This window comes from Gambusia affinis, linkage group LG12, assembly GCF_019740435.1.
Source record: "Gambusia affinis linkage group LG12, SWU_Gaff_1.0, whole genome shotgun sequence".
Lineage (NCBI taxonomy): Eukaryota > Metazoa > Chordata > Actinopteri > Cyprinodontiformes > Poeciliidae > Gambusia > Gambusia affinis.
This window is the reverse complement of record NC_057879.1, coordinates 27,208,063-27,234,064: the sequence shown is the minus strand read 5'-3', so window position 1 is coordinate 27,234,064 and position 26,002 is coordinate 27,208,063. Positions and strand designations below refer to the sequence as shown.

The following is a 26,002-nucleotide window of genomic DNA, read 5'->3' as shown; positions in this document are numbered from 1 at the left end:
AGCCTCAGTTTCCTGTTCCCAGCGAACATCTGATGTGGTTTTTGAGGTTTTTTGCCTTTTTATCTTCTGGAACCAAAACTTTCTGCTGATCACCGGATGTTTTCTCTTCTTTGGATCTTTATCTGTCATCCTGAGAAGTTTGTTGGTTGTTGGTGAAAATCCCATCGGATCAGACAGTCTGGCACCAACAACAGAACCACATTCAAAGTCCCTTAAATCTGCTTTCTTCTGCATCCTGAAGCCCGTTTTCAAACTGAACCGGCTGTCGTCTCCACATCCAGACGTCTCAATCCGTTGAGATGCTGCGTTGTGATTGGCTGATTTCCTGTTTGTGCTGTGAAAACTTTGTAGCCCTGAAGAAGGAGCTGAAGGTTGTTTTTGGACGGAGCAGCTCAGTTTCAAACAGGATTCATCATTTTCCAGATTCCTTCATCTTCTCCCTGAGATGTTTTCTAACTTCACACAGATTTACAGATGCAGGACGGACGGCGCTCCTCCCCTGCTGATCGCTGCTGGCTGCAGAACCGTGACGGTTTAATAAATCAGTCTCGTTACTGAAACCATGTCAGTCAAATTAATGCGTCTGATCGCCGGCGTTTTCAATTAGGAAGCGAACCGAGCGTGCAGGATGTAATACGGAGTTATTAATGCAAACCTCGTCAATGTGACACGGAGGGAAGGTTCTGGAAAACTGACTGCAGCGTCAACATCATGTCTGACATCCAGGCACTTTGGTTGGCTGAAAAATGCAGGATTTATTTGAACAACTTGCAGAGGAAACATTTGCATATTTCCATGTTGGTGCAAACAAATGTTCATTTTCTGATCCAGCAGATAAAGAGGAACTTAATTGTTCACTTACAGCAGGATGTCCACCTAATTAACTCCAACATTTGCTCCTATTTATCTGCTTCTCTGGTTTCTGCCAAATAAAACTGGACAAGCTGATGAGCTGCTGTACTGTAAAACTGTTCCCTCGGCGTTAAGACTGTCGTCCAAAGTGATTTTATTAGTGTCAACTGAGGAAAACCGAAAAGCATGTCGCTAACCGCTCTGCATGAAGCGATGAAAATAAATGCAAAGATTTATGAACAAAAATTTGGACAAAAGACTTTAGGACAGAGTGAAGTATGGGTTAGTGACAGAAGTTTGGAGGTTTTTAAAATCAAACTTCAAAGATTTCACCTTAAATTGAATAAATTCTCATTTTTATTTTGACCAAATATTCAAACTCAGTGTGAACTGCTGGCTAAAAGGTTAGCTGTGCTAATGCTAAAACGCTAATCATTAACATTAGTTCTGCTAAAGCTAAAGTGCTACAACAACATGTGGATAAACACCAAGTGTCATTAACTGCGTTTCCATTTCAAATGTGCAAAACTTTTTCCTTAATGATGAAGAAAACCAAACTTTGCATTTTGAGTGTTTGTCAGTTTGTTCATAAAAAAATGGATGTTGACACTTTTCTGACATATTTATTCTTAGTGTTGCCATTAAGCAACTTTCTTTTAGTAATTTTAATTTCTGCAGTTTTCTGGTCAAATTAAATGCTACAGAAACTCATGAACGTTTATGGCCAAATGAATCAGCATTTATTTGAGTGAAGCTAAGAGAGCTAAAGGTTTTCATAGTTAGCCAAAGCACTAAATTACTTATCAGCTCCGTTATTATCGGATTAGTGGAACCGAACTCTGAATCCTCCTGAATGTTTGGTCCATTTCATTCCGGTTTGTTTGTTTACTGATTCATAAAAGACAAAGTCTGACGGTGAAGTTTAAAGGTCAACTTTATTTATTCTATTTCTAATAACTCATGCGGCACAAAGTGCTTTACAAGCTAAAACTCAGCTGAAAATGCACGATAATGTTGCATATAAAAGATAATAAAAAACAAAACAATAAAGTTTTAAAGCCTTTTTACATTCGTACCAATGTTTCCAGTTCAGGTCGTTAACGGCGGCTAACGACCTGAGAAACGGCGGATATGAAATGAGTTCCCTCTAAAGGACGGCTGCTCTCAATCTGAGGGATAAAAACGAGCAAACTGAGGGTTTAATGAACATTACGACATGAATGCAACCCCAGCCTTTCCTTTCTTTCTGTCTCTGTTCTTCTGTCACCAGATGGATGGAGCCGCTGTGATCCCAGACATGATGCAGGATTACAGGTCTTCCTGAGTGTCGGTTTTAGAGTGCAGGAATATTTAGAGGCTTTAAGACGGATTGAGTGTCTGTTGAATCGCTGCAGAACAGAGATACCCTTTGGCTTTTTCATTAACCTCACCATTAACTAGAGAAACGACTCCAGTGGATTAAATCTGCAGTTACTTCAGCAGTTTTTACACTTCCATCCGCTCTCTGGTGTCAGGTTTTAAAATATGCAGAAGAATGAGTCAGAGCGGCTTTGATGCTCTGAGGTGCGAGTGTTGCATACAAACCTGATTTGCAGTCGCAGCTTGATGTCTGATGTTGTTGAAAGCCGGAGCCAACGCCCAGAGTGGCTCGGCCCGCCGCAGCTCACATCAGATTTATGCTTTAGACTCACCTTGAATCCCAAAGCGCCGGCCGCCTCGGCCCGTCCTCTGAGCTGCTGGCGCCGGATCACAACACGCAGAGATTTATGGATTTCCTGTCAGCGTTTGTGGCTTTAAGGCGGCCGTGAGCAGGAGCCTGATTGGACGGTGCCAGGTGGAGGGAGGGGGGCCATGTGGTTGTGTAACGCCCTGAGGTGATGAACACCTGCCGCCCCCCGCTCCCATCGGCTGTCACTTCAGGGCGTCGTTCCAGCACTGGGGCGTGACGGAGCCAAAACACAGGAAACAGATAATAGAGAAATAACATAGAGAGACACTAATAGATCTGATCTGGAGCTGCAGGAGGATCTGACCAAAGCTTCGTCAAACTAGTTTATTTTCTTATAAAACAAAATTCAGAGCATCAAATTAGCAACACGCATCACAGCCCCTGGTTACCATGGTTACAGGTTACTTTTAAGCTTATTTACCTTTCAGACACAGACAATTCAAAGCGCCTGTAGAAAAACTGCTTAAAAACATCAGATATTAAGAATAAACGCCTGACAGCAGCGTTTCCATCGACCTCAAATTTGTGCAAATTGGAATCATAAAAATTAATTTGCTCAAAGCAAAAACAGCAATTTTAAGGTTTTTTGATGGAAAGTCAAAAGTTTTGCTGCTTGGATGAAATGGCTTTGGAAACATTTACTTGACATGATCAACAACAGGATGTTACTACTGCTGGAAATGACAAAGACGACAACAGGAAGTGGTGGAGGATGATGGGGCAGCCATGTTTTTTAATGACTGAACAACCTGATTCATGTGTGACTTTATTTAATGGAAACACTTTGACTATGAAATTGTTGTTTTTTCCACATTAGATCAACAGTTTTGTTCACATTTATAATGGAAGAGCAGCTTCAGTTAGTTCATCCTGAAACGCTGCAGCCTCAATATTCATTCATTCATTCATTCATTCATTCATTCATTCATTGAAACCAACATGTCTGCTTGCTGTGAAGGTGTTGCTCTGCAGGTGAAATGAATGATTCTCTGTTAAAACAGAAATTAAAGCACAAACAGACGACAGCCTGGTTTAACTGTAGAAAAGCAAAACCAGATTTTCTCCTGGGTTTGCAGAGACGCAGCCTCAGATCGACCCCACCCACAGCTGCAGAGTGAAACCAAACCCACTCATCCATTTTTAATGCTGCATCGCTCAGGAGGAAATATTGACAATACCTCACCCTGCTCTTTGTGTCTCCTGCTTCATCCCTTCATCCTCACCCACCTCCCACCACGTCACTCGTCTTTTCTTTCATCCTCTCATCTCTAAAGGAAGCAGAAAACAGAACCGCTAACAGACGCGTGTTTCTGGGTCGGTGTTGGAGGGAGTAAACTGAAGTTGACTGGAAACACGTTGACAGCAGCAGAGCTGCGATTCCTGAAAAGATCTCGTCACGTTTCACCAGTTTCTGTGTTTTTAATGCGGATCAGAGTCGAGGTTGAGCTGAGCTTCGTATCGACCAAAGACTCCAGTCGGGTTTATTAGTGTTTTATTTCAGCAGCGAGGCGTTCAGAGGGTTTCACTCCGTAAACGTCTCAGTAATCACATCTGATACTTTGATCCGAGTTGCTTTAATCAGAGGTAGATCTTATCAGGTCGTGTTCAGCTTTGATTTGAAGGAAGTTTCAGCATATTTACACGCATCCAATCAATAACATATATCTCAATAAATATGTGATCAATTTCAGTAGATAATCCACTGGATAGAAACTTCAATAAAATGAACTCTGATCCAGAACCGCACAGCATTCTGGGAGATGTAGGCAGAGGAAAGACATTAGCAGCTAGCTGTGAGAGGCATTAACTCACTCACTCTTTGGTTACCTAGCAACAACCTGCCTTGTAACTTGCGCAGCAGCAGTTTCAGGTTTTGTTTCATAACTGAATCAGAGTAAAAACTGGATTTATTATGTTTGTGTGATTTTTTATTTGTTTTACTGCCTGGTGGCTGAAATCTGCCACATAAATAAAATGTTTGACATTTTAGATTAGAATTCACAGAGAAATATTCATCACATAAATTTGAATTTTGTCCTCAGAAAATGATCAAAATGTTGATTTTGTGAATGCTGAACCACAACGAGGCAGTTTTATGAATTATAGTGGTTTCAACCCAGTTTATAACACTTCATAACCTGGATGAAGTGAGCAGAAGTTTCAGCTCCACATCCAACCAGGTTCCAAAATAAAACCAGTTTCATGTGTGTGTTTAGGCTTGAACCCACACACACACACACACACACACACACATGAAGCAGATCTTCCTGTCAGCTGACAGAGAAACAACATGGAGGCTGGTTGAGATTCAGAGCAGCTCCTCCTGCAGGCGGCGAGAGAGCATGACGCCCGCTCAGCAAGCTGCTGCTGCTGCTTTGTTTTCACCTGTCACTCTGACACACACACACACACACGCACACACACACACACGTCGTCTGAGATGGACCCATCACCACCTTCACCCAGAGGAACAGGGTGTGATTCAGACTGTAAACATCCCCTCATGTCTTCTTCTCCTTTTATTTTGACCTAAACAAAACAAACACAGAGAAACTCACAGACAGGAAGTCACGCGGTCAGACGATGACAGCAGACTCAAACAGACTCTGTGATGTAACGGCGCTGGATGTTTGCTGACACGCTGCAGAAAACGAAGCGTTTGTGTCTGAATGTGATTCTCTCTGTTTCCCACAGCGGATAAAGAAAAGCTGGGGAAGAAGGACGACAGCAGCCCCTTCAAAGTCAACGTCTTAGGTGAGGCCACCGCCGCGTTTACCTGGACCGCTTCAGGTTCCCTTCAGCCGCCCGCTCGGTTCTGTTCAGATCGGACTGTTGGACCCAACTCGGCCTGCAGAGGCAACAAACACAAACCTCTGGAAATAAACCTCTAATCCAAACAGTTCATATTAAATAAATACAACTGGAGGATTTATTAGTTCTTCCTTCACCTTTTGCTGACCTGACACACACACACACACACACACACACAGAGAAGCTTATTTCTCTGTTTACACAGCAGATACATCCTGAATTAAATGTTTTTGATTTGTGTCACTTCTAAACTAAATCAGATGATTTCATTCATTTCATCCGACTTTTACGCCACTAAAGTGAAACGTCACAATCCAGCAGCAGAAGACGACAGACTGGAAATCTGGACCTAAACCGGAAATTACAAAAGAAATCTGAGTCAGTGAAGGCATCACATCCCAACCAGGCCCCTCCTGGTCCGACTCCACATCCATACAGAACCGGGTCAGAAGCTTTGGGGTCGTAAACCTTTTACACTGAAGTCTGATTCAGTCCTGCTGTGTGAACGTCGTTCTAGTTTCTCCTAAAACAAGCAAACATTTTCTGAGTGTCCATATCTACAGTCAGAAATAATTAAAATCCAGATAAAGTGAGGAGATGAAATGAAACATCTGTAAAGGTAGCGATTAGCTGTTAGCGATTAGCTGTTAGCTGTTAGCACACTAGAGACTAGAGGAGGATAATGAAATAAAAAGTGTTTAGTGGTTTATAACCTGGATGAAGTGAGTTTCTGGTCTAAATGTTTCATCGTCTCCTTCCTGTTCAGACCAACACCGACTCTCTTCCAGATGTTAATCCAGCCAGCGGTTCCTTCCTGCAGCGCAGCAATAACTGGAGATAAACCCAATAAAAATCTCTTTAACACACAATAAAGTTCTGACAGGAAGAACACAGCAGTAAAATCAGAAGCTGTAAATCTGCTCTGATAGTGAAATAAAGTGAAAGAGTTTTTAGGAGCCGCTGCTGCGATGCCAACATCTCTCCTGAGTAAACAGAACCACCGTGGCAGAACCGGGTCATTTGTCCTGCTGCCCAACAAAACATTCAATTTACAGACCAGGGAGGAAATGAAATTGAATCTGGAAAGTTTAATAATCTCTGAATTAATGTCAGGATGAAAACAATGTCAGGATCCTTCACAGCTTCCTACCAGATTATAAACGGACGGACTGCAGCTAAAAGCTTCAGTTAAACCCATGAAGAAGAGCTGAGGGACAGGAACTCGTAGTTAAAGCTGATTTTTTAATGATTGCAGCACAAACAAACATTTGACACCAATCTTGTTGGATCTGCAGGAGGTGAGTCTGTTTCACTCAGATCAACGCAGGAGGAAGTTAAAGAACCGATTTAAACTTTGGGCCTTTAAGGCTCCCGTAGTTTTTTAGTTGGGTTCTCATTCAGGCCCAGTGAAATGCTGCTGATGCTGCTGAAGATCCTGGAAAACGTTTTCTCTCTGCTGACCTTCACTGACCTTCACTGACCTTCACTGACTGTCTGACTGTAGCCTCCTGTGACCTGAAGGTCCCAGGTTTTTATTTTAAAGTGTTTGCTTTATGAACAGACCCACAGGGTGAAGACTGGACTCTTCTGACAAACAACTCAGCTTTTAGAAAATCCTCTGCAAGTAAAACACCAAAAATCTTTTAATGTTCTGGATTTAGTTTTTATTTTTCTTCCCACCTGAAGGTGAAGATGAAAAAATAAACTTGGCAGTCTCACATTTAAAAGATCAATATAGAAATATATTTAACACAAAGACACGTAAAATATTAAAATGTGTAAATTAGAAACAAATACAAAGATGTAATGTCACTTTATTATTTTTGACAGCATCTTTTGTGATGCTAACAGGTTATGCTAACTCTCTTTCTAACTCTGACCTTTATAATTTAGATAACTGATCATGCTGAGTGTTTGTTCTCCAGAAACCACGGGTCTGGACCAGGGCGAGGGTTTCTACGCATGACATGCCATCTTCGATCCATGGGAAATGTGAGATCAAGTACAACATGGCCACCTGCAGGTCAGCCTGAACTTCACCTGATTTAACATGAAAACCAAACTTTTAGCTCAAATTCAGATCAAACGTGTTTCTTCGTGCTCTAATGCTGGGAGATTTTTGGATTCTTTTATGTTTCAGCTCATGTTTAATTAATTTTCTGTTACTTTTACTACTAAAGTCTCAAAATGGTGGAAATAATTTCCTGCCTTTCCTGATGTTGTGCTTCGTTTTGTTGCTGGTTTGCTGCAGTAATTTGCTGCTTTTTGATGCTAGCCTGTTAGCATGTTGCTAACGTAGCGTGTTCCCGGGTCCAGGTGTGACGCCGGGTACAAAGGCACGCAGTGCGACGAGCCGCAGGACTTCAACATCCTGTACGTGGTTCCCAGTGGACAGAAGCTGCACTACGTCCTGATCGCCGCCATCATCGGAGCCGTGCAGATCGCCATCATCGTTGCCGTGGTGATGTGCATCACCAGGTAGGAAAACGACCGATTTCACCAAAACGTTTGATCATCAGGTTAGAGCACATCATCAGGACCGTCTGTTCAGCAAGAGGAAATTATGTGCTGCTAAAATAACTGGTGAAAATATTTTGTAAAAACTTATTTATTCAATTTAGTACAAATTTAATTTACTGTAAACAAAGTTTGGAACATTTCTGAGGAAATATTCAAAACACTTTTACTCCACAAGTATTTTAAAATCATCATCAGTTTAATAATATGACTGAAAAATTATATTTTTAAAAGCCCATAGTCAGTAAACATTAATAAACAGTTAATTTATTTAAAACCCGACTGAAACAAATCATTTGTCTTCTGTTACTTTCAGGTTTCCAATAATGTTTGGAGAATTATTTTACAAAAAAACATGAAAAATAAATTTAAAAAATGTTTTATTAAAACTAAAGAATGAATTTAAAATGTGACAAAGAATAAAGATGCATGTTACCAGAGAGAAGTTATAAAATTATGAAAAAAGGATTTTTAAAAGTTCTGAAAGTATTTCTGACACTATAAATTCACAAGATGCTCATTTAATGTTTTATTTTTTGGGAGGAAAACAAATAAATGGACAAATTAATTTTAATAATGTACAACTTTATTCTTGTTGTGTTCTGGTAAAATGATCCGTCTTGTTTTGTTCTTGTCATAAATACGAAAATAAAAAATAAGAACTTCTCAAACGTTTTATCCCTACAACTTTTAAATAAAGAGGCATTAAAATCTGATTTACTGAATCTTTGAGATAAAAACATGAGAAATGTTGTTTTTTTTCTGGGTTTGTGTTTCCAGGAAATGTCCGAAGAACAACCGCGGCCGCCGGCAGAAACAAAACCTCGGCCACTTTTCCTCGGACACAAACTCCCGGATGGTATAGCCTCGATTCTGACGCTCCTCTTTGATGAGTATTTTTCTTATAAGGCGGGAACGCCGATTTTTTTAACAGTAAGTGGGACATTTTTTTTCTCCTGGGGGAAAAAACAATAAAAGAAGAATAATAATATTTATTTAAGAGGCCTTATTTTTCCTGGCGGATTCAAATGTTTCTTTTCCAAGCAGCTGAATCGACAACCTCCTGCATTTGGTTGAGATCTTTTCGGTGAGCTGGCCAACGAAGCAGCGTCTGCCCCTCTGGAATGTGATATTTATTCATTTTTACCATGAAAATCTTTTCCCCGCCTGTCCAGCTCCTGCTGGTCGTCCAGCTGATCTCCAAACCTGTTTGTTTTTAAAGTTTTGAGGCGCCGGCCAGTCCAATAGATTCTTTTGCTCTTCTTCTTTGGTTTGAAAATTCCTTTTAAGGCTTCAGTTTAACTAAGCTAATAATTTATAAGGATTGTTCTGGTTTTTTTAACGTAGTTTTTACTGGAGGTTTTTACGTTAGCTTTGGTTCTGACTTGTAGATCTTGTAAATTAGCATGACTTGTGAAAACTGTGTCCTGTGGTGTAGTTTAAACTTTTTACCAGGAAATGTTTTGGACTCCGTCTGGTTCATCTTCATCCCGTCGGTGCAGAAGGAAAACCTGGCGCTCAGTGTGGAAACGATGAATGTTGGTTTGAAACGCCAGGAGCTTCGGAGGATGAGAGACGTTTGTTTTTGGGCTCGGAGGCCGGAACGTTTTCTGCATCCTTGTTCGTATAAACAGGGAGTTGAAGATTTTAACCAAGGACTTTTTGACATGGAGGAAGTCTAGGGACTTTGAATGTTGTGAAAAGGTTTTTTATTATTTTAATTTTACATTTTCTTCTCTGTGACACATTCCAAGCACATGGAAACCCTCTGAGAAATTCCCTTTGGGAATTTGTGAAGCCCTCTCTGCCGTTTCCTGCTGCTATAAACAGGAATAAAAACGTGTCTTTAAGATGTTAGTGGTGTGCAGGTAACTTACTGCCTTTTAACTTTTAATTTCATTCATTTCTTTGGTCGTATTAACGTTTTGAAGTCTTGGGGCCAGTTCTTGGTTTCTGTGTCAGTATGTCCGTAACGATCCGATCGGGTCAATCTGATGTAAATCATTGTCCTTTTTCATGTTGTTCCCAATAAATGAAAGTCAGACACGTCAGATCACCGTCATGTTTTCTCCAGCGGAGATCATTCCTGCTCATGTAAATACAGAAACAACGTCTGCAGCTTTTCTTTGTGATTAAATGTTGATGCTTTATGAATAATTCATTTATACAAGTCATTCTCAACTGAAAACAAAACATTTAAAATTCAATAAATGTGGCATCATAGTAGATTACAGCACTGCTAACTCATGATTAGCGCTAACCCTGGACGCTAATCGTAACCATTAGCACAGCTAACCTTAAACTGCTACACCAGCACCGTGTTTTTGATTTGTTTGTTTATTTGAAACAGATCAAGACGATCTGAGCCTGAATCTCAGCGTTTGTAGCCACAGCTAATCCACATCATCCGTTGCTAGCAGGACCGTTACTGTTGGTTTAAATGAAAAGTTACGATCAACAGAATAAAATGATAAAACAAGACATTAAACAAAGCATTTTAAAATTACTGACTCCAAACAATTACATTAATTAAAAATTTGTTCAATTCTGGTTCATCTTTAGCCAGTTCTAACGGAAGCTAATGCTAACGCGCTAAATTCAACCATGCTAATACCGACCATCATGTTGTATTTTTCTCATTTGTTTGTATATTTGTTCAATAAAGTTTCTTTAAAAAACTACAAAGAGAAAAACGATGAGGAATAAAAAGATCTAACTGTTGAACAGACAATAAACTGCAACACAGATGTCAAATTTATTCACCTGAAAGTTTAAAAACAGGCAAATAAATTAACATTTTAGAAGTTAGATGGTAAAATGAATTCAGGGGAAGCTAACCATGCTAACCATTTGAAAAATTAGCTTCAAATTAGCGGGTTAGCAAAAATGTTCCTACAATTGGAAGATTATTTAAATTAGTAATTTTAAATGATCTCATTTTCTAAAATCAACATACAACAGATATCAAACGAAACGCCTGTTAGCTTCGACAACCTTCCTGTTCATAAATAGCAACGTGATTTAAACAAGCGAAGCAAACTTTGTTTTATTAACATTTAAATTGTTATCATGTTCATATTGGGCCATTAATGGAGGTGGCGCGTCACCAATAATCGTCCTGAATGAAACAAATCCCCAGGACGTCAAACATTTCTCCTCAGGGACTGAAGGAAACGAAAAGCAGTTTTAATAAATAATAAAATGATTTTTGCTCAAATCTCTTCAATGTTTCTGCTTTTAGTTTTTTTATTTTTGAATCCCAGTTTCTCTGACCAGAACGGCTTCATGTGCTTCATGTAATCTGGTCAGAGAAACTGAAATCTAGGTTTTCATTTTATTACGCATTAACTCTTGCATATTGTTCTCAGTATGTAGCGACACCTGGTGGCGCCGTTTCCTATCAAACAGCTGTCCTCTCTGTAAACACCTGCTCAGTTTTAGCAGCTCTTTGCTCCACTAATTATTAATGTGAGCCATTTACTGTGAGAACGACCAGAGTGAGTCAGATCACTGAAATATGAAAAATCTGTCAACAATATGCACAAAAAAACACAAAAAATTGGAAACAAAACTAACATTTAGGAGCATTTATAGCAGCTGAAAGACTTATTTTGGTACTTTATATCAGACGTTTCTGAGCAGGACTTCCTGTTTGACTTCCTGTTTGACTTCCTGTTTGACTTCCTGTTTGCTGCCATGAAACCTGAAACCCTTTAACATGAACTCAGATAGAAACAGACAGCAGGACATGTTGGCTCCACTGCCTGAAACCTGGTCGACAACTTTCCTTCTGTGTCCCTTTGATTCAGCTTCACAGACACTCATTTAGATTTAATTCACATTAATATCCAGAAAACCCAAACTGTCCGATCAGTTTATCAGTCTGTGGTCTTCATCGGTTTTTTGTGTCTCTCTCCGTCTTTGTATCTTTGAACTGAAGTTCAGTTTGTGAAGAATTCAGACATTAAAACTGAATTTTCTAAGTTTGAGGTCCGGATCGTTTCTGCAGCGGTTCTGTTTTGTTTGAGTCGGGTTTTCTGGACGTCTCCAGGTTTTCCCACCAGGTTTCCGTTTCTCTCGTTGTGAATAAAGCGTGTTTGACATGTTGACATTGTGCATGTAGATTCTGAGAGGCTGTTTTAAAATAAAACCAGTTTTTATTCACATCAAACTGCTGCTGTGTTCATGATTTATATTTTCTTTACATCCTCTAAACTTATGCTTCGATTTGTCTGTTTTTTCTGCATAATATTCATATAATTGTTCATTTCATTCCCTCCATATAACCTATAAAACAATAACTGAGCTGCTTTAAAGTGTCTTTGTGCCGCAGTTTTCCTAGCAGTTTAATCTGCCGAGTTATTAAAGCGCTGCGAAGACATAATTGCTCCCCAGGTTTTATTGTTGGTCTGTTCTTTATGTTTTATTCCAGTTTTATGGGTCATTAAATGAGCTGGATGTGAATCATTATTATAAAAGTTTGTCAGCCTGTTAAATGGCTCCAGGTCAGTTGACTTGTTTTACCCCCATTCTTTTCTATTTTCTACACAAATTATAATTTCTCTGTGCAGTAAAATGATTTAAAAGATCAGAGAAATATTAATAAAAACAGTCGAGTATTTCTCTCTTCCTCTGATTTTGTCCCGTCTGCCTGGAGAAACATGAAACATTAGCAGTAAATTATTTTACATTTTAACGCTAACCAAGAAGCTAGCTGCGCTAACGCTAAAGTGCTATGCTAACACATTGTTTAGCGGAAGCTAAAGCTAATATGCTAACTTGTTTTTTTCTTAATTCTTGTCCAATAATCAATGTTTTAAAACTAAATGGCTCCACAAATAAACAGACTTTCATTATTGTCAGTTTGTAAAAATCTTTTTTTATTTTTATACCAGTAATAAAATTTATTGTTAAAACAGGTGAAAAGTTTGAATTAGCCATTTTTTAGATTTGTCATGTTTCCCTCATTATTGAATCGGTTCTGGAGAAACATAAAAATAAACTCTGTGGTTTCCATGTTGTTTTGTATTCCCGTTGACCTTTACTTATTGGACCTCATGTCGTCATGCTCGGTGCTCAGCCGCAGCCTGATTAACGTCCTCCAGTGTTTCTGCTGCTGTAACAAGCAGAGACGGTTCTGTCCGGAGCGTCGGACTCAGATCAGGCCAATTACAGAAGCTCTGGGAGTTTGTGGTTGAATTCGGGGACAGATGAGGTTAATGGCCTTCAGCCATTATTATAAATCTCTACACACCTGTCAGCGGAGCCAGCACCTCATTAACTGTCCAATTAAAAACTGCTTATGTGAACAAGCTGGAGCCGAATAAACCAACGGCAGCGTGAGGCGAACGGAGGTCTGAGGTATTCTGGCCTGTAAATATATATTTAAAGGCTGAAGGGTGTGTGTGTGTGTGTGTGTGTGTGTGTGTGTGTGTTGGGGTTCGGGGCAGCAGCAGCTGCTCGGTTCAGTCCATTGCATTCAGCAGGCGTTTCACATGACTCCATTGTTGAGGAATTGCCTCCAGTTCTCCAACCAGACCTCAGGCAGGACGACGTTTCCTAAAGAAAACTTTATGAATTCATTCAGTGGAGATAAACGGTCACCATGATGGACAAACCCTGTCTGTGGTGACGAATCTCTGACCGTCCGTTTTTCCACTAGGTCAGGGTGTCCAAAGTGTGGCTCGGGGGCCATTTGTGGCCCTTGAAAGGACTTCGATTGGCCCCCTGACTGCAAATCGAGAACGGTAAAAAACTTGACCGATAAACCAGAAATCAATAGTTCATCCCAAAAATGTTTCAATTGTGTTTTTCTTTAAACGAGGCAGCAGTTAAAAGTCCTGGATCTTTAAGGATTCATTAAAATTTCGCTTATTATCAACCAGAAAATAGAAAAATCACTAAAAACAATTTTTTGCATAACTTTAGCATGTAGTTGTTGACCGCAGTGAGGAAACGTTTGGACTCCATGTGGATTCTGGAACCAGCGGCTCCGGGGCCACATGGGGCCCAGAAAGATCCAGTTCAATTAAATTCTAATTTTAAGACATTTAAAATGCTAGCATGTTTTTTAATTACAGGCTAGCTTTAGCTGTTTATCTGAACTGTTTCATAGAATCTATGTAAAACATCTGGGATCTTCTCTGCAGGTTACAAACTTCACGGAGGTTTTCTGCAACACGTTGAACATTTTGGTTTCTGCTTCCCTGAATAAATAAAGTGTTTTGGAATTAAATTGAAACTAACTGCATTGATAAACAACCTCATCAGTTTCCATCGCTGCTGTTAGCGGATGTAGCCAGAAACATGCAAATACAAAGGTTCCATTTGGAATATTTTAAATAAGCAAAAATGTAACTAATTACCTAATAAATTAATGAATCAACGTTAAAAACTTCTGTGTCTCCGATGTGTTACAGGAACAATAATCTCCCGTTCGGCCTGCAATGCATCTTGGGATGAGAAATAAACATTAAATCTGGGAGAAGAGGAGAACATTTGGAGAAAAATCAAAATGGCGCCTGTGTAACATTATATATGTACCCCAGGAAACAGGAACTGATAGACTTTAAATTAAAGGTTCCTAGAAATTCTAATCAACTTTAAAAAGTAAATTATAAACTACAAAAGCACTTTAGTATAATTTCTAGCATTGGAGCAAATCTTAATTTAGATGCTTAACAGCACATTTTCATTTAATTAAATTGTTTACCAGATGATAAAGAGACGTTTTGTCTCAGTTTTCCTCGTGGGTCGTTCTCAGACGTAGCTGTGTTTGTTCACAGAGTTTCGGTCGCTGAAGCTCTGGAGCCGTCAGCTCTATAAACGGCTTCAGATCTCAATGTTTGGACTCTGCTGCCCAGGGGAAGCAAAAGGGCAGAGAGGCTCTGAGCAATCAGAGCGGGAATGGCTGCAACTGTTGCTGCAGAAACGCAGGATGACTCCTGCTGATGTACATGTTTCACAGCTGCTTACAGGAACAGAAGTGGAAATGATTGGAAATTATGAATCACTGCATGGCGGGTAACAAAGCAGGACTCGGAGGGCAGCTTGCATGGCCTGAAATGTCAAAGTGTCGCCTTACAGGGAGCTCATATTTTTAGCCTGCGGGCGGTTCTGGGGGCTCAGAGTTTAGTGCCTGGCCCATGTCCCATGGAGATCTGAACCAGGATCCTTCAGTGTCCTCACACCTATTTTTAAAGGGGGTAGGTGGAGTTTCCCGTCTCTCTTGCTCCCAGACCTGAGTTTGGGTCACAGCGGTTGGGTGTTGCCACTCTCTGGTCTCCTGCTGAAACCCTGACGCTCCTCCGACTGAACCTGCAAATTTACAACTTTTTCCAAAACGTCCACAATGGATCAGCACAAGCTGCGCTCGGCAGGCGTCCAGGAGAAGCTGGAGATCGTTGGGGTGGAGGACGAGTCCGGCAACCCCATCAGCGCCCTCACCATCCTGTCTCTGCTGGAGCGCGTGGCCGGCATCATCGACAACGTCCAGTCCTGCCAGCAGCGCATGGAGGAGCGTCAGCTGGAGCTGGAGAACAACATCAAGAACATCCAGGGCGACGTCCTGAAGCTGGCCAAGGACCACAGCGACACCAGCGGCACCGTGGAGAAGCTCCTGCAGAAGACCCGCAAGGTGAGCGCCAACGTCAAGGAGGTCCGCACGCGCGTGGAGAAGCAGAACGTCCGAGTCAAGAAGGTGGAAACGACGCAGGACGAGCTGCTGACGCGCAACAAGTTCAGAGTGGTCATCTACCAGGTAAGATGAGACGCTGCCACGGTCTGTTAAGCTGTCAGAGCCTGGACTGAACCAGAGAGGGAGGTGTTCAGTTTCAGGGTGTTTTCCCTCCTTCAGTCCGGTCGACCCGGTTCTACTGGAACCAGAACTCCATCATCTGCTCCACCTGCAGCTGCTGTGGTTCTGAGTCAAACCAACCTGTTCCCCTCCTGGCCTGTGGGGGCGCTGCACCAACAACCACTGAAGGAAACCACACAAAAACCTCTGAAGACACTGAGAGCAACTTCCTTCTTCACCAGATGGAAACAAGATGGAGGCGTCAGATTTTAGTGTTGGAGGATTTCTCTTTAGTCTTTGGCTGAAGACCAGGAGACATTTCTGCTGCTAGCGCTAGGCTAACATGTTAGCTTTGGTTGGATTTACCCAGAATGCCTTGCGCTGTCGTCCGCTTCCTGAGTTCACTTCAACCAGAAAAAGAAACGGCCAAAATTTGTTTGATGATGCATTCACACTTCTCCAGACCAAAGTGGAGTAAACTGGCCTGGTGTGAACATTTTAAGATCAAACTGTTCGATTACAAACCCATCAAACTGGAAAACATTAAAGCTCAAATCTGAGTCCAGTCAGTGAAGAAGGCGGATATTTTTCTTTAAGAAGAACCGTAGAGTAAATAAGTAGCAGGAATAAAGGAAAACTGGGCCAGATGTGAACTGATGGACTGTAAGTCACATCATTAGGCAGCAGCAGCAGAAAATGAAGGGCAGCTGAAGTTCAGACTCATGAGAGTCCTCCACTCTGACGCGGTAATTTATAGGAAAAGCTTCATCATTACAGAGAGAGAACCCGACCCGGATCGGGTCGACTGAGAGCAGGAAAATACAGAGAGACTCAGTTTAGAGCTGCAGCAGCAGCTGTTAGTAGGAACGCTTGGAATATGAACCAAATGTCTGTTTCATCACTAGGAACATGTTCTGATCCATTAGAACCACCAGGAACATGTTCTGATCCGTTAGAACCACCAGAAACATGTTCTGATCCATGAATCACCAGGAACATGTTCTGATCCGTTAGAACCACCAGGAACATGTTCTGATCCGTTAGAACCACCAGGAACATGTTCTGATCCGTTAGAACCACCAGGAACATGTTCTGATCCAGTAGCACCACCAGGAACATGTTCTGATCCATTAGAATCACCAGGAACATGTTCTGATCCAGTAGAATCACCAGGAACGTGTTCTGATCCGTTAGAACCACCAGGACCATGTTCTGATCCAGTAGCACCACCAGGAACATGTTCTGATCCAGTAGAATCACCAGGAACATGGACGGGCTTCATAGTTCTGTCTGTGACTGAAAACGGGTCGGCTTCGGTCCAACAGGAGAGTTGAGTCCACTTTCAATCAGAACTTCAGAACTTCAGACTGATGGTCTACATATTTAAATAGCACAGAGTTAATATTTCACTCTAAATATTTAGATTTTTAATACATATTTAGTTTGCTAATTAAATATTCAGTTTGAAACTGTGACGTTTATAAATGAATAAATATCTTTCATTTATTCTCTCAGCCGTTTTTGAAACGCTAAAATAAATTACTGATCATCTCTGTAACGTTTCTAACGGCCCTCAGGCGTCGACCCGGAAATCTTTGTTTTATCTTTTATCTTCTGAACCTCAGCGATGCTCCGATGGGAGGATCTGAGTTTATATCTGGATTATAAATTGTTCAGATCAGCTGATTTTTCAAATCCAGTTTCTCTCAGATTAAATTCTGGAATAATTTATTTCTTATGAAGGGCTTCAGGGAGGATCTCTGGAGTCCGACAGTCTAATGCATCTGAAGAAGAGCTGTAACTATGCATTCAGTGGAGGGAGCTGTGGGAGTACTGGGAGTACTGGAAACCAGTCCTCCATTAGGAGAAACTGGTTTCCAGAGTGGATTTATCAGGGCTGCTGAAGGTGGAGCTGCAGAGAGGACAGGTTCTGGTTGGAGGTTTCAATGCAACGGAAAAAGTCAAAAAAAAATGTATTGATCTGAATTCATCCTGGATGTTTTTACTGAGAGTTTCAGAGAGTTTAGAGTTAATATAAATATTATATTATATTATATTATATTATATTATATTATATTATATTATATTATATTATATTATATTATATTAAATTAACATTATTCTGTATCCTGGCAAAAACCACGAAGAAGAAGAAGACAGGAAGTGGTTGGAGGATGGTGAGTTATCGTGTGAACAAACTTATTCACGTGATTTTGATGACCTGATGACTGGGATTGAGACGCTTCATCAGCTCCACCTTTTATTGGATTGATGAATTATTGGAATCTGCTAACATGTAGCTCCTCTCTGAACACGCAGAGGCTAACAGCCGTGATGCTAACAGCTAGTTAGCATAGCGTCTGCGTGTTTCAGCTTCTCAAGCTGCATGTCATTCTGAATAGTTTAGATGTAATGAAAATCTCAGGGGTTCTGCAGCCAACATTTCTTCTTCTACTGTTTAATTCAGCTGAAGCTTATCTTGTCGTGGTGCTGAGCGCCACCATCAGGACACATTAAGAAGCAACAACAGGAGCAAAGAAATCAGGTTTTCATGATTTAGTTGCCTAAAATTGTTGACAAGTTGCTTGTGGTGTTTTTCAGACTGGTTGCCTCTCTTTTAGCTCTTCTTCATTTGCACATTTAGCATCTTATAAGCTAGTTTTTCGGGGCGGAATCTTGATTGTCGTGTGAGTAAAAGCAGAGACTCGTTCAGAATAGAAACCGGAGCTCAGTGTGCAGCGAACAGCTGCTGTGGATCTGTGACAGAGGGACCTATTCTGGGATGGCAGCATTCTCCCGCTGCCAGGAGGGACAGGCCAGAATCTGCTGCCACCCGCAGTCTGAGGCGCAGCGCCACACGGGGATCCACACCAGGCCGCTGGAGCAGCTGGAGCTTTACAGGACAGTAAGAGAGGAGATTTACATCATGTAAAATATTTAGAAAAGGCCTGCAGGGCTCTGTGGCCACCAGGGGGCAGCAGACAAATCATCGTCTTTAGTGTATAACCCACATACTGGTAACTGTGACATCAGTGTGGCCTACTTTGATACTGGATGCACTCTGGATTTAATTAGGACACCAACTTCAGATTTAATTTTGGAGAGCAAATCTGCCCTGGCAGCCATCTTGTCTTTACGGTACGTCTGAAACGCCAAACTAAAGTAACTATAATCATCTTCAGGTGTTGAGCTTAGTTTTCATTCTTAGCATTGCTCATGTTCTGTATCAGCAGTAAGTGAATCTATTAAATGTGCAAAGCTGGCAGCCAGGAGGAGCTGCTGACTGCTCCTTCAGACTAGCCAGCAGCAATTAGCAAACATGTGTTGGAGCTGCTGAGCCTTTAAAAACTTTAAAGGGTTAATAGAGGAGCCATGTTGGGACGACTTCCTGGAGGTGGAGCTTCCAGAGACACAATTTCACGATGTTAAATTACAAAGGCGGCGGCCGGTAATCAGGCGGTGATCGCCACGCCGCTGTTCGTCACGCGTTGCTGAAATGTTTCATGATCCTGCTGCATGCTGGGTAAAATATTAACCTCATCAATTATGGATTCTCTTATTGTGTTCATGATCCAGTTTATCTTACTGAGTCTCTGGTAAACTGAGGTTTTAGATTTTTATCATTTTTGGGATTGAGGTTTTATTGCAGATCATTTCTGGAGATGTTTGTGTTTCTGAGGCCTGTTTGACTTTTTGTCTCTTGTTTGGTGAGTCTCTGCACGTCGTTGGTGTTTTAAGGAGTCCTTCTGATCTTTAAGCCGTTAAATTTTCATGTTGTTTTGCTCTTTGTAGATCTTTTCTTTGTCAGCTTTTGGCAGAATTTTTAATATAGAGAGCCTTGGAACGAAATTTGATTGGGATTTCATAAAACAGGCCAACACTATTAATGTTTTATTGATGTATCGTCTCTCTGCAACGTCTCTCTGTAACGTCTCTCTGTAACGTCTCTCTGTAACGTCGTTCTGTAACGTCTCTCTGTAACGTCGTTCTGTAACGTCGTTCTGTAACTTTGTTCTGTTACGTCTCTCTGTAACGTCGCCCTGTAATGTCTCTCTGTAACGTCGTTCTGTAACTTTGTTCTGTAACGTCTCTCTGTAACGTCTCTGTAACGTCTCTCTGTAACGTCTCTGTAACGTCTCTCTGTAACGTCTCTCTGTAACGTCTCTCTGTAACGTCGCCCTGTAACATCCTGTTTTTGTCCCGTAGCTCTCTGTGTGCTCCGATAATCACCATCTCTGAACTTCCTGTCTCTTTCCTTCATCGCCTCTCGGGTTATTAATACTTTCTCTGACCCACATTCCCAGCCAGTGTAATTATTGTGTCATTCACTGTTTTCAGGCTGGTTCTGACAACGCCTCCGTGATTAATGAGTGTGATCATTGCAGGTGGCCGCAGCTTCAGCCTGATTAACTCTCTCCCGCAGCGGGGGAATTTTCCTGCTGCACTTTCTGTTCGCCCAGGAAAACATGATCATTCTGCTCAGTTTTCAGGTGTTTAAATGAACGGATGAATACCTGCTGAGGTTAATGTGCACCGTTAGCGCGTCTCTGCAGTCAGATTATCTCTGAGGGAATTATGAATACCTTGTTTTTACTGCTGCTCTTCTCTCACTCGGTGGTTTTCTCTCTGTGACCTTCTCATACGGAAAAATAGGGAAACGTGATCTGATGATGACGGCCGTGTTTTCAGACAGAAACAAGGGGCTGCAGGTCTGACAGCGTCTCTGAGGAATATAATGTTTCTCTCTGAGCTGCTCCGGTTTAATAAGCAGCAGAGTAAATTTATCCGTAATGGAGAGAACAGATCGGTTTCATCTGCACTTGGACAACTGAGCCGAGTTGGAAATGTGATGTATGATAAGAGAGGCCATAAAGGGGAAGGAGTCAAGAAACAGGAATATTTCAGAGAAATTAATCTTAATCTTGACATCTGCAGCTAATGGAGATGTTTAAAGTTACTATCCACTCCAGGTTTTGACTTTAATTTAGCTTTTTTTTTTTTTTACAGCATTTCTTCTTCCTTTTCTGTGAATGAAGCTGTAAAATATAAACCATCTCATTGAAACGACCTCAAATGTTTATTACTGGTAATCCTGTTACTTATAACTGTAATGTTTCTAATATAGGTTAAAATCCTGCCAACAGCACCAAAAAATGCCACTGAAATCTATTTTATTAAACAGACACTTTCAGGTGGAACATTTTTATTAGTAAAAAACACTGAAACTCCAAAGATTCTTTATCCACTTATTGTGTCCAAAAGTATTTACACCCCAATCAAATGAAAAACTAAAACTAAAACAATGCCAAATAATAATTTAAAAATGTATTTTATTACCTTTTGACAAATGCTTGATACATTTTTAATCAGAAACTAATTATTTTGGAAATGTTACATTTCAGCAGGAATTAAAGTCGATGTTTGTTAATGAATGTACCTGTGAACGCCAAGTGGACCAGAAACCGCTCCAAAGGCAGGAACTGAACTACAGCGCAGGGCATTCTGGGTAAATCCAACCAAAGCTAACGTGCTAGCCTAGCGCTAGCAGCAGAAATGTCTCCTGGTCTTCAGCCAAAGACTAAAGAGAAATCCTCCAACACTAAAATCTGACGCCTCCATCTTGTTTCCATCTGGTGAAGAAGGAAGTTGCTCTCAGTGTCTTCAGAGGTTTTTGTGTGGTTTCCTTCAGTGGTTGTTGGTGCAGCGCCCCCACAGGCCAGGAGGGGAACAGGTTGGTTTGGGTCAGAACCACAGCAGATGATGGAGTTCTGGGTCCAAATTAAACTGATTTTACTTTAATATCAGGTGAGAAAACACAGTTAGTTTCATTTCATTATTTAATTAAAGTTTCTTAACGCAGCCAAGAAACCTGTAGATGCATATTTGACACAATCCATGAGATTTATTGAAAGCACTTTTCCACCATTTACCTGTTGTAAGAATTACTCAAGAATGTCATTAGAAAAATGTAACTTTAAAATAAAGCTGTTGTCTTTAAGTCGTTGTGACACCAGTTCCACGTTTCTCAGATAATCTCAATTAATCTCAGTTAATCTCAGGTTCCTCAGTTAATCTCAGGTTTCTCAGTTGATCTCAATTAATCTCAGTTTTCTGAGATAATCTCAAGTTTGTCAGTTAATCTCAGGTTCCTCAATTAATCTCAGTTAATCTCAGGTTTCTCAGTTGATCTCAATTAATCTCAGGTTTCTGAGATAATCTCAAGTTTGTCAGTTAATCTCAGGTTCCTCAGTTAATCTCAAGTTTGTCAGTTAATCTCAGTTAATCTCAGGTTCCTCAGTTAATCTCAGGTTTCTCTGCGTCATTCAGGGTGAGACGGAGGTCCCCTCCGTGGCTGTCACCAAATCTCCCAAAGGTCTTGGACTGGAAGGCCTGGAGATTGAGCCCGATGTCTACGACATCCCCGCCGACCTCTCCTCTGACGAAGAGTACCTGAGAGACGAGGAGCCGGACCCGTCTCGAGCCGCTCGGCTCAAGAAGTCCATGGTGAAGAGCACGGAGACCCTGAAGGCCGCCTTCTCCAAGGAGAACATGAGCAAAACCAAAGACAACCTGGGCACCAAGTTCCACAACCTGGGCGAGAGGGTGATGCCGCCGGAGAGGAGGGAGAAGATGCAGCAGGCGGGGGAACGGCTGAAGCAGTCCGGCGAGCGCCTGAAGGAAAACATCGCCAAGAAAGCTCCCACCAAAGAGACCTTCCGCATCAAGCTGAAGAAAGAGCGAGCCGTCGCCGAGGGCCAGGAGGGAGCCGAGGGAGAGGGCGAGCCGGCCAAGGAGGAGAAGCCGAAGAGCGCCGCGGAAACAAAGAGGGAGGGGCCGGTGGAGGAGGTCGGCGCCACCCGGGTGTCAGAATAACGTCCTGAGAACCAGGAACTGGGCTGAGATGTTAGATGATTAATCAAATTACTGCGGTCTAAATCTTGACAATTATTGATAAAGTCTGTGAAATGTATTCATGTAAAGGTGATCAGGTTGTAGAACATGTGAGTCCAGACGGGTCGGAGAGCCGATGGAGGGAGGAAGATGACAGGAAGGATTCTGAATGTTGGCACTAAATGTACATATAATCCTGGACAAACTTCCAGTTTCAGAAGGAGAAATTGTCTTCAGCTGGTCTGACGTCAGACTGGTTTCTGTCTGAGCTCAGAGACAAAAACCCACAGGAGAAACAGAGATTTAACTAGACCCTGAACGCCACGCAGGTTAGTTTTATTTAACATTAGAAAAGTTCAGGATTCTGACATCAGAACGGTTTTTAAAGCAACAGAATCAACGTTTCTGCACGTTTCCTCCACATCTGAGAAACGGAGAAACGTTTTACGGAGAGTTTTTAAAAAGCAGTGACCTCCAGCAGGATGTAAAAACTCCTTCATGATTTCAAACCTTTGCTGCTTTTCCTTTTAATTCACCTGAGACGATTTCTGAGGTCGCTGCCTTGATTGGACTTTAAACTTCCTGCTCTGCAGTCATCAGAGGAATCCAGTAGAAATGTGGCTTTTAAAGGAAATTCATTAGTTTGTTTTAGCAGCACATCTTTCTGTGTCATATTGTTTTATTATTTTTGTATTGCTGCTCTTCATTTACTGCAGTAGAGTAAATTCTTTAGGTTTATTTTGGGTATTTTGTTCATATTTTAGGTCTGAAATCCATTTTTTTACAGTTTCTCAGAAAATCCTAAATGCTGAAACAGAAATAAAAACCACAAACTGTCAGTTTGTCTTCTGTAATGTTTGTTTTGACTTGTATAACAAAACCTGGATCAAAAATAAAACATTTGTTACAGTAACTGTTTCATCTTTACTGTCATTATTTATTTGGAGTAAAAAACTAAAATAAAAATAATAACTGGTCTGTTTAGCTTCACCTGGTATTTGGATGTTTTCATAGTTTTTGATTTGGTTATTTATTTGGGTTTATGTTGTTTTTTTAACAGGTTAATTGGTTATTTATAATGTTCTTTAATTAGTTAATTGGTGTTTTGCCTGGATAGTTGGGTTATTGATTATTCATGTTGATATTGGTTGTTTTCATATTTAATTGGTTTATTTGTTTGTTTTGATTGGTTGGTAGGATTTTGTTTGTTTTTTAACAGGTTGGTTAAAATCATCCCTTTGATTATTGATGATTCTCTTTTGATTTTTATCCATTAAAGCATTTATTCATTGTTCTTTCTTGCTTTATCCTTCTTTAGTTCATTCTGTTCTGTTTTTATTTATTCACAATTAAAAGAAACAGATTTTGTCTGTGGTATAAAATGTTTTCTGTCTTCCTGACTCAGATTTGTTTCTCCAGATTTGTGGATTTGCCAGCAGCAGAGAGTCTGAGGCTGTAATTCAGTCCCAGCAGCCGACAGATGAAGAAAGACATGAATCGGGCTGAGAGGAGTCCTGGGGAATCCTCAGTAAAACATTTAGTGCTGTGAAGCCGAGTTCACCGTCTGAGTCGACTCTGTGTGAGGAGGAAGTAAAAACACCAAACAGAGAAAATTAAAAGCCAACAAAACATTCAACTTGTTTTCTCTTGGAAGAAAACACAGACATGTTTTTAGGTGTAAATGTCTTTTGTCATTGTAACTGTTATTTTATTTTCAGATTTTCATCTTTAAAACCAGAATTTGCTCCTAACTTTCTATCTTTCTCAGTCTGACATCATTTTTTGGTATTAATTCCCCCCCATGCCCCCCTGCAGCTCCGCCCCTGCTTTGAAGCTTTCTGCATGTGAATTTGCTGCAGTCGCTGCTTTAAAAGCGATCGGCTCTGCAGCTCTGACTAATTCCAGCTCCAGTTTGCCTTTATAAGCAGATATTTCCATGTTTCACCTGTTGCAGCTCCACAGACATCAAAGCTGCAGAAGAATCGGCTGTAATGAATTCCTCCTCAGAGCCAAATCCTCCAATCCACCGAAAAAACATAATTTTGATTTATTTCAGCACTTCAGAGAGAAAGAGTGGAGGACGCGGCGGCGGACTGATTGCTTCTGCTTCATCTGTTTGTTATGCATTAGCTGAGCACAATTGAACTCTTGAAGCAATCTGCTGAACAGCCTTGGGTGAAGACGGGGGAGAGCAGCTCCATTAAGACGTTTTCATTTTCCCTCTCACAGGGTGAACACTTCTTCTGTGTCACAAACACTCGAGGAGTCTGTCAGAGATGAAATGTGTTCACAGGTGAAGCCGGAGCAGAAGGCTCCAGGAAGCTTTTCATAAAGTAAAACGCTGCTGCATTCAGAGGCTGCAGAGACTCGTGTTCCTGCTTTGTCTCCTCTGACAGAGACAGAAATACAAAAACCCATTTCTGCTCCACAAAGAGAGCCGACACAAACCTGCAACAACACGATGCACCAGCAGAACAAGAGCTGGGAGGAAATTACCTGAGACAAACACTGGCAAAACAAAATCAGCTTTAAAGGAAGTCATCAGTTTTTAGCTTTATTTCAATAATCTGCATTAAAACTGAACAAAAACCGTAATTACTGGGCAAAATAAAAGCATCTTGTTTTTATTAAGTTTGACCTCTCGAAGTCTAATAAACTCTAATAAAAAAAATACTCCACACTGGAACTGCAAGATATTTTAAAAATTAAAAAACCAACAAAAATAATAAATAAGAAGGAAATAAAAACTACACAAAAATGAAACTATAAATAAAATAAACTGAGATGTTTATTTTATTTAAAATGTATGAATCATCAGACTGGAGATTATTGAGCTCATTTTAATTGATCATGCATTAACTGAGTGTTTATTGCGGCAGGTTTTCTTCTTCAGAGGCAGGATGATTCTGTCCTTTTACAATTTGACAATCTTTCTATATTATAGCTGATATTTACGGGTATCAGCAGAAAACAGATGTGAATGTTTTCATTTTCAACCAGCCCTCAATGAACTAAAATATCACTGAATTACATTACAGCTCAATGTAACAAAATGGAGAAAAAGCTGAAGAGATTTGAATATTTTTGAAAAAGAACATTTATTTTCCTTTCCAGCAGAAATGTGTGACTTTTTGCTCCTCTCTGGAGGTTTTCCAGATCCAAACGGATCCTGCTCAGAACATCCCCCTCCCCAGCCTGTTTCTGTGTGGGAGCGAACAGCGCTGCCTGTCAGTCAGCGTTCAGGGAACATAATGACCCGCCAGGCTGCTGAAGAAACGGTAAATCAGCGTTTGAAACAAGTGACACCTTCTGCTGGGGGAGCAGAGGAGGCAGAGAGACGCAAACAAACATTAAAACCAGCTGCAAGTACTGCCCCTTATCTGCCGACCGGCGAACTGCAACAAGAA

General features: G+C 40.9%; 2 protein-coding genes across 2 annotated transcripts in view; both read left to right on the top strand.

Moving 5' to 3' along the window:
• tmeff1a (transmembrane protein with EGF-like and two follistatin-like domains 1a) overlaps positions 1 to 12,080 on the top strand; it is a 43,571-nt gene extending 31,491 nt beyond the window's left edge. The window contains 5 exon segments of the mRNA XM_044135346.1: positions 5,276 to 5,335; positions 7,318 to 7,361; positions 7,363 to 7,415; positions 7,709 to 7,870; positions 8,690 to 12,080. Of these exon segments, the coding sequence (XP_043991281.1) occupies positions 5,276 to 5,335; positions 7,318 to 7,361; positions 7,363 to 7,415; positions 7,709 to 7,870; positions 8,690 to 8,774 (404 nt within the window). The 3' untranslated portion in view covers positions 8,775 to 12,080.
• Positions 12,081 to 15,100: 3,020 nt separating this feature from the next.
• cavin4a (caveolae associated protein 4a) lies at positions 15,101 to 23,504 on the top strand. The gene is made up of 2 exons (XM_044135306.1): positions 15,101 to 15,668; positions 22,032 to 23,504. The coding sequence occupies exons 1-2, from the start codon at positions 15,261 to 15,263 to the stop codon at positions 22,575 to 22,577; spliced, it is 954 nt and encodes a 317-aa protein (XP_043991241.1). The 5' UTR covers positions 15,101 to 15,260; the 3' UTR covers positions 22,578 to 23,504.
• The last annotated feature ends 2,498 nt before the right edge of the window (positions 23,505 to 26,002 follow it).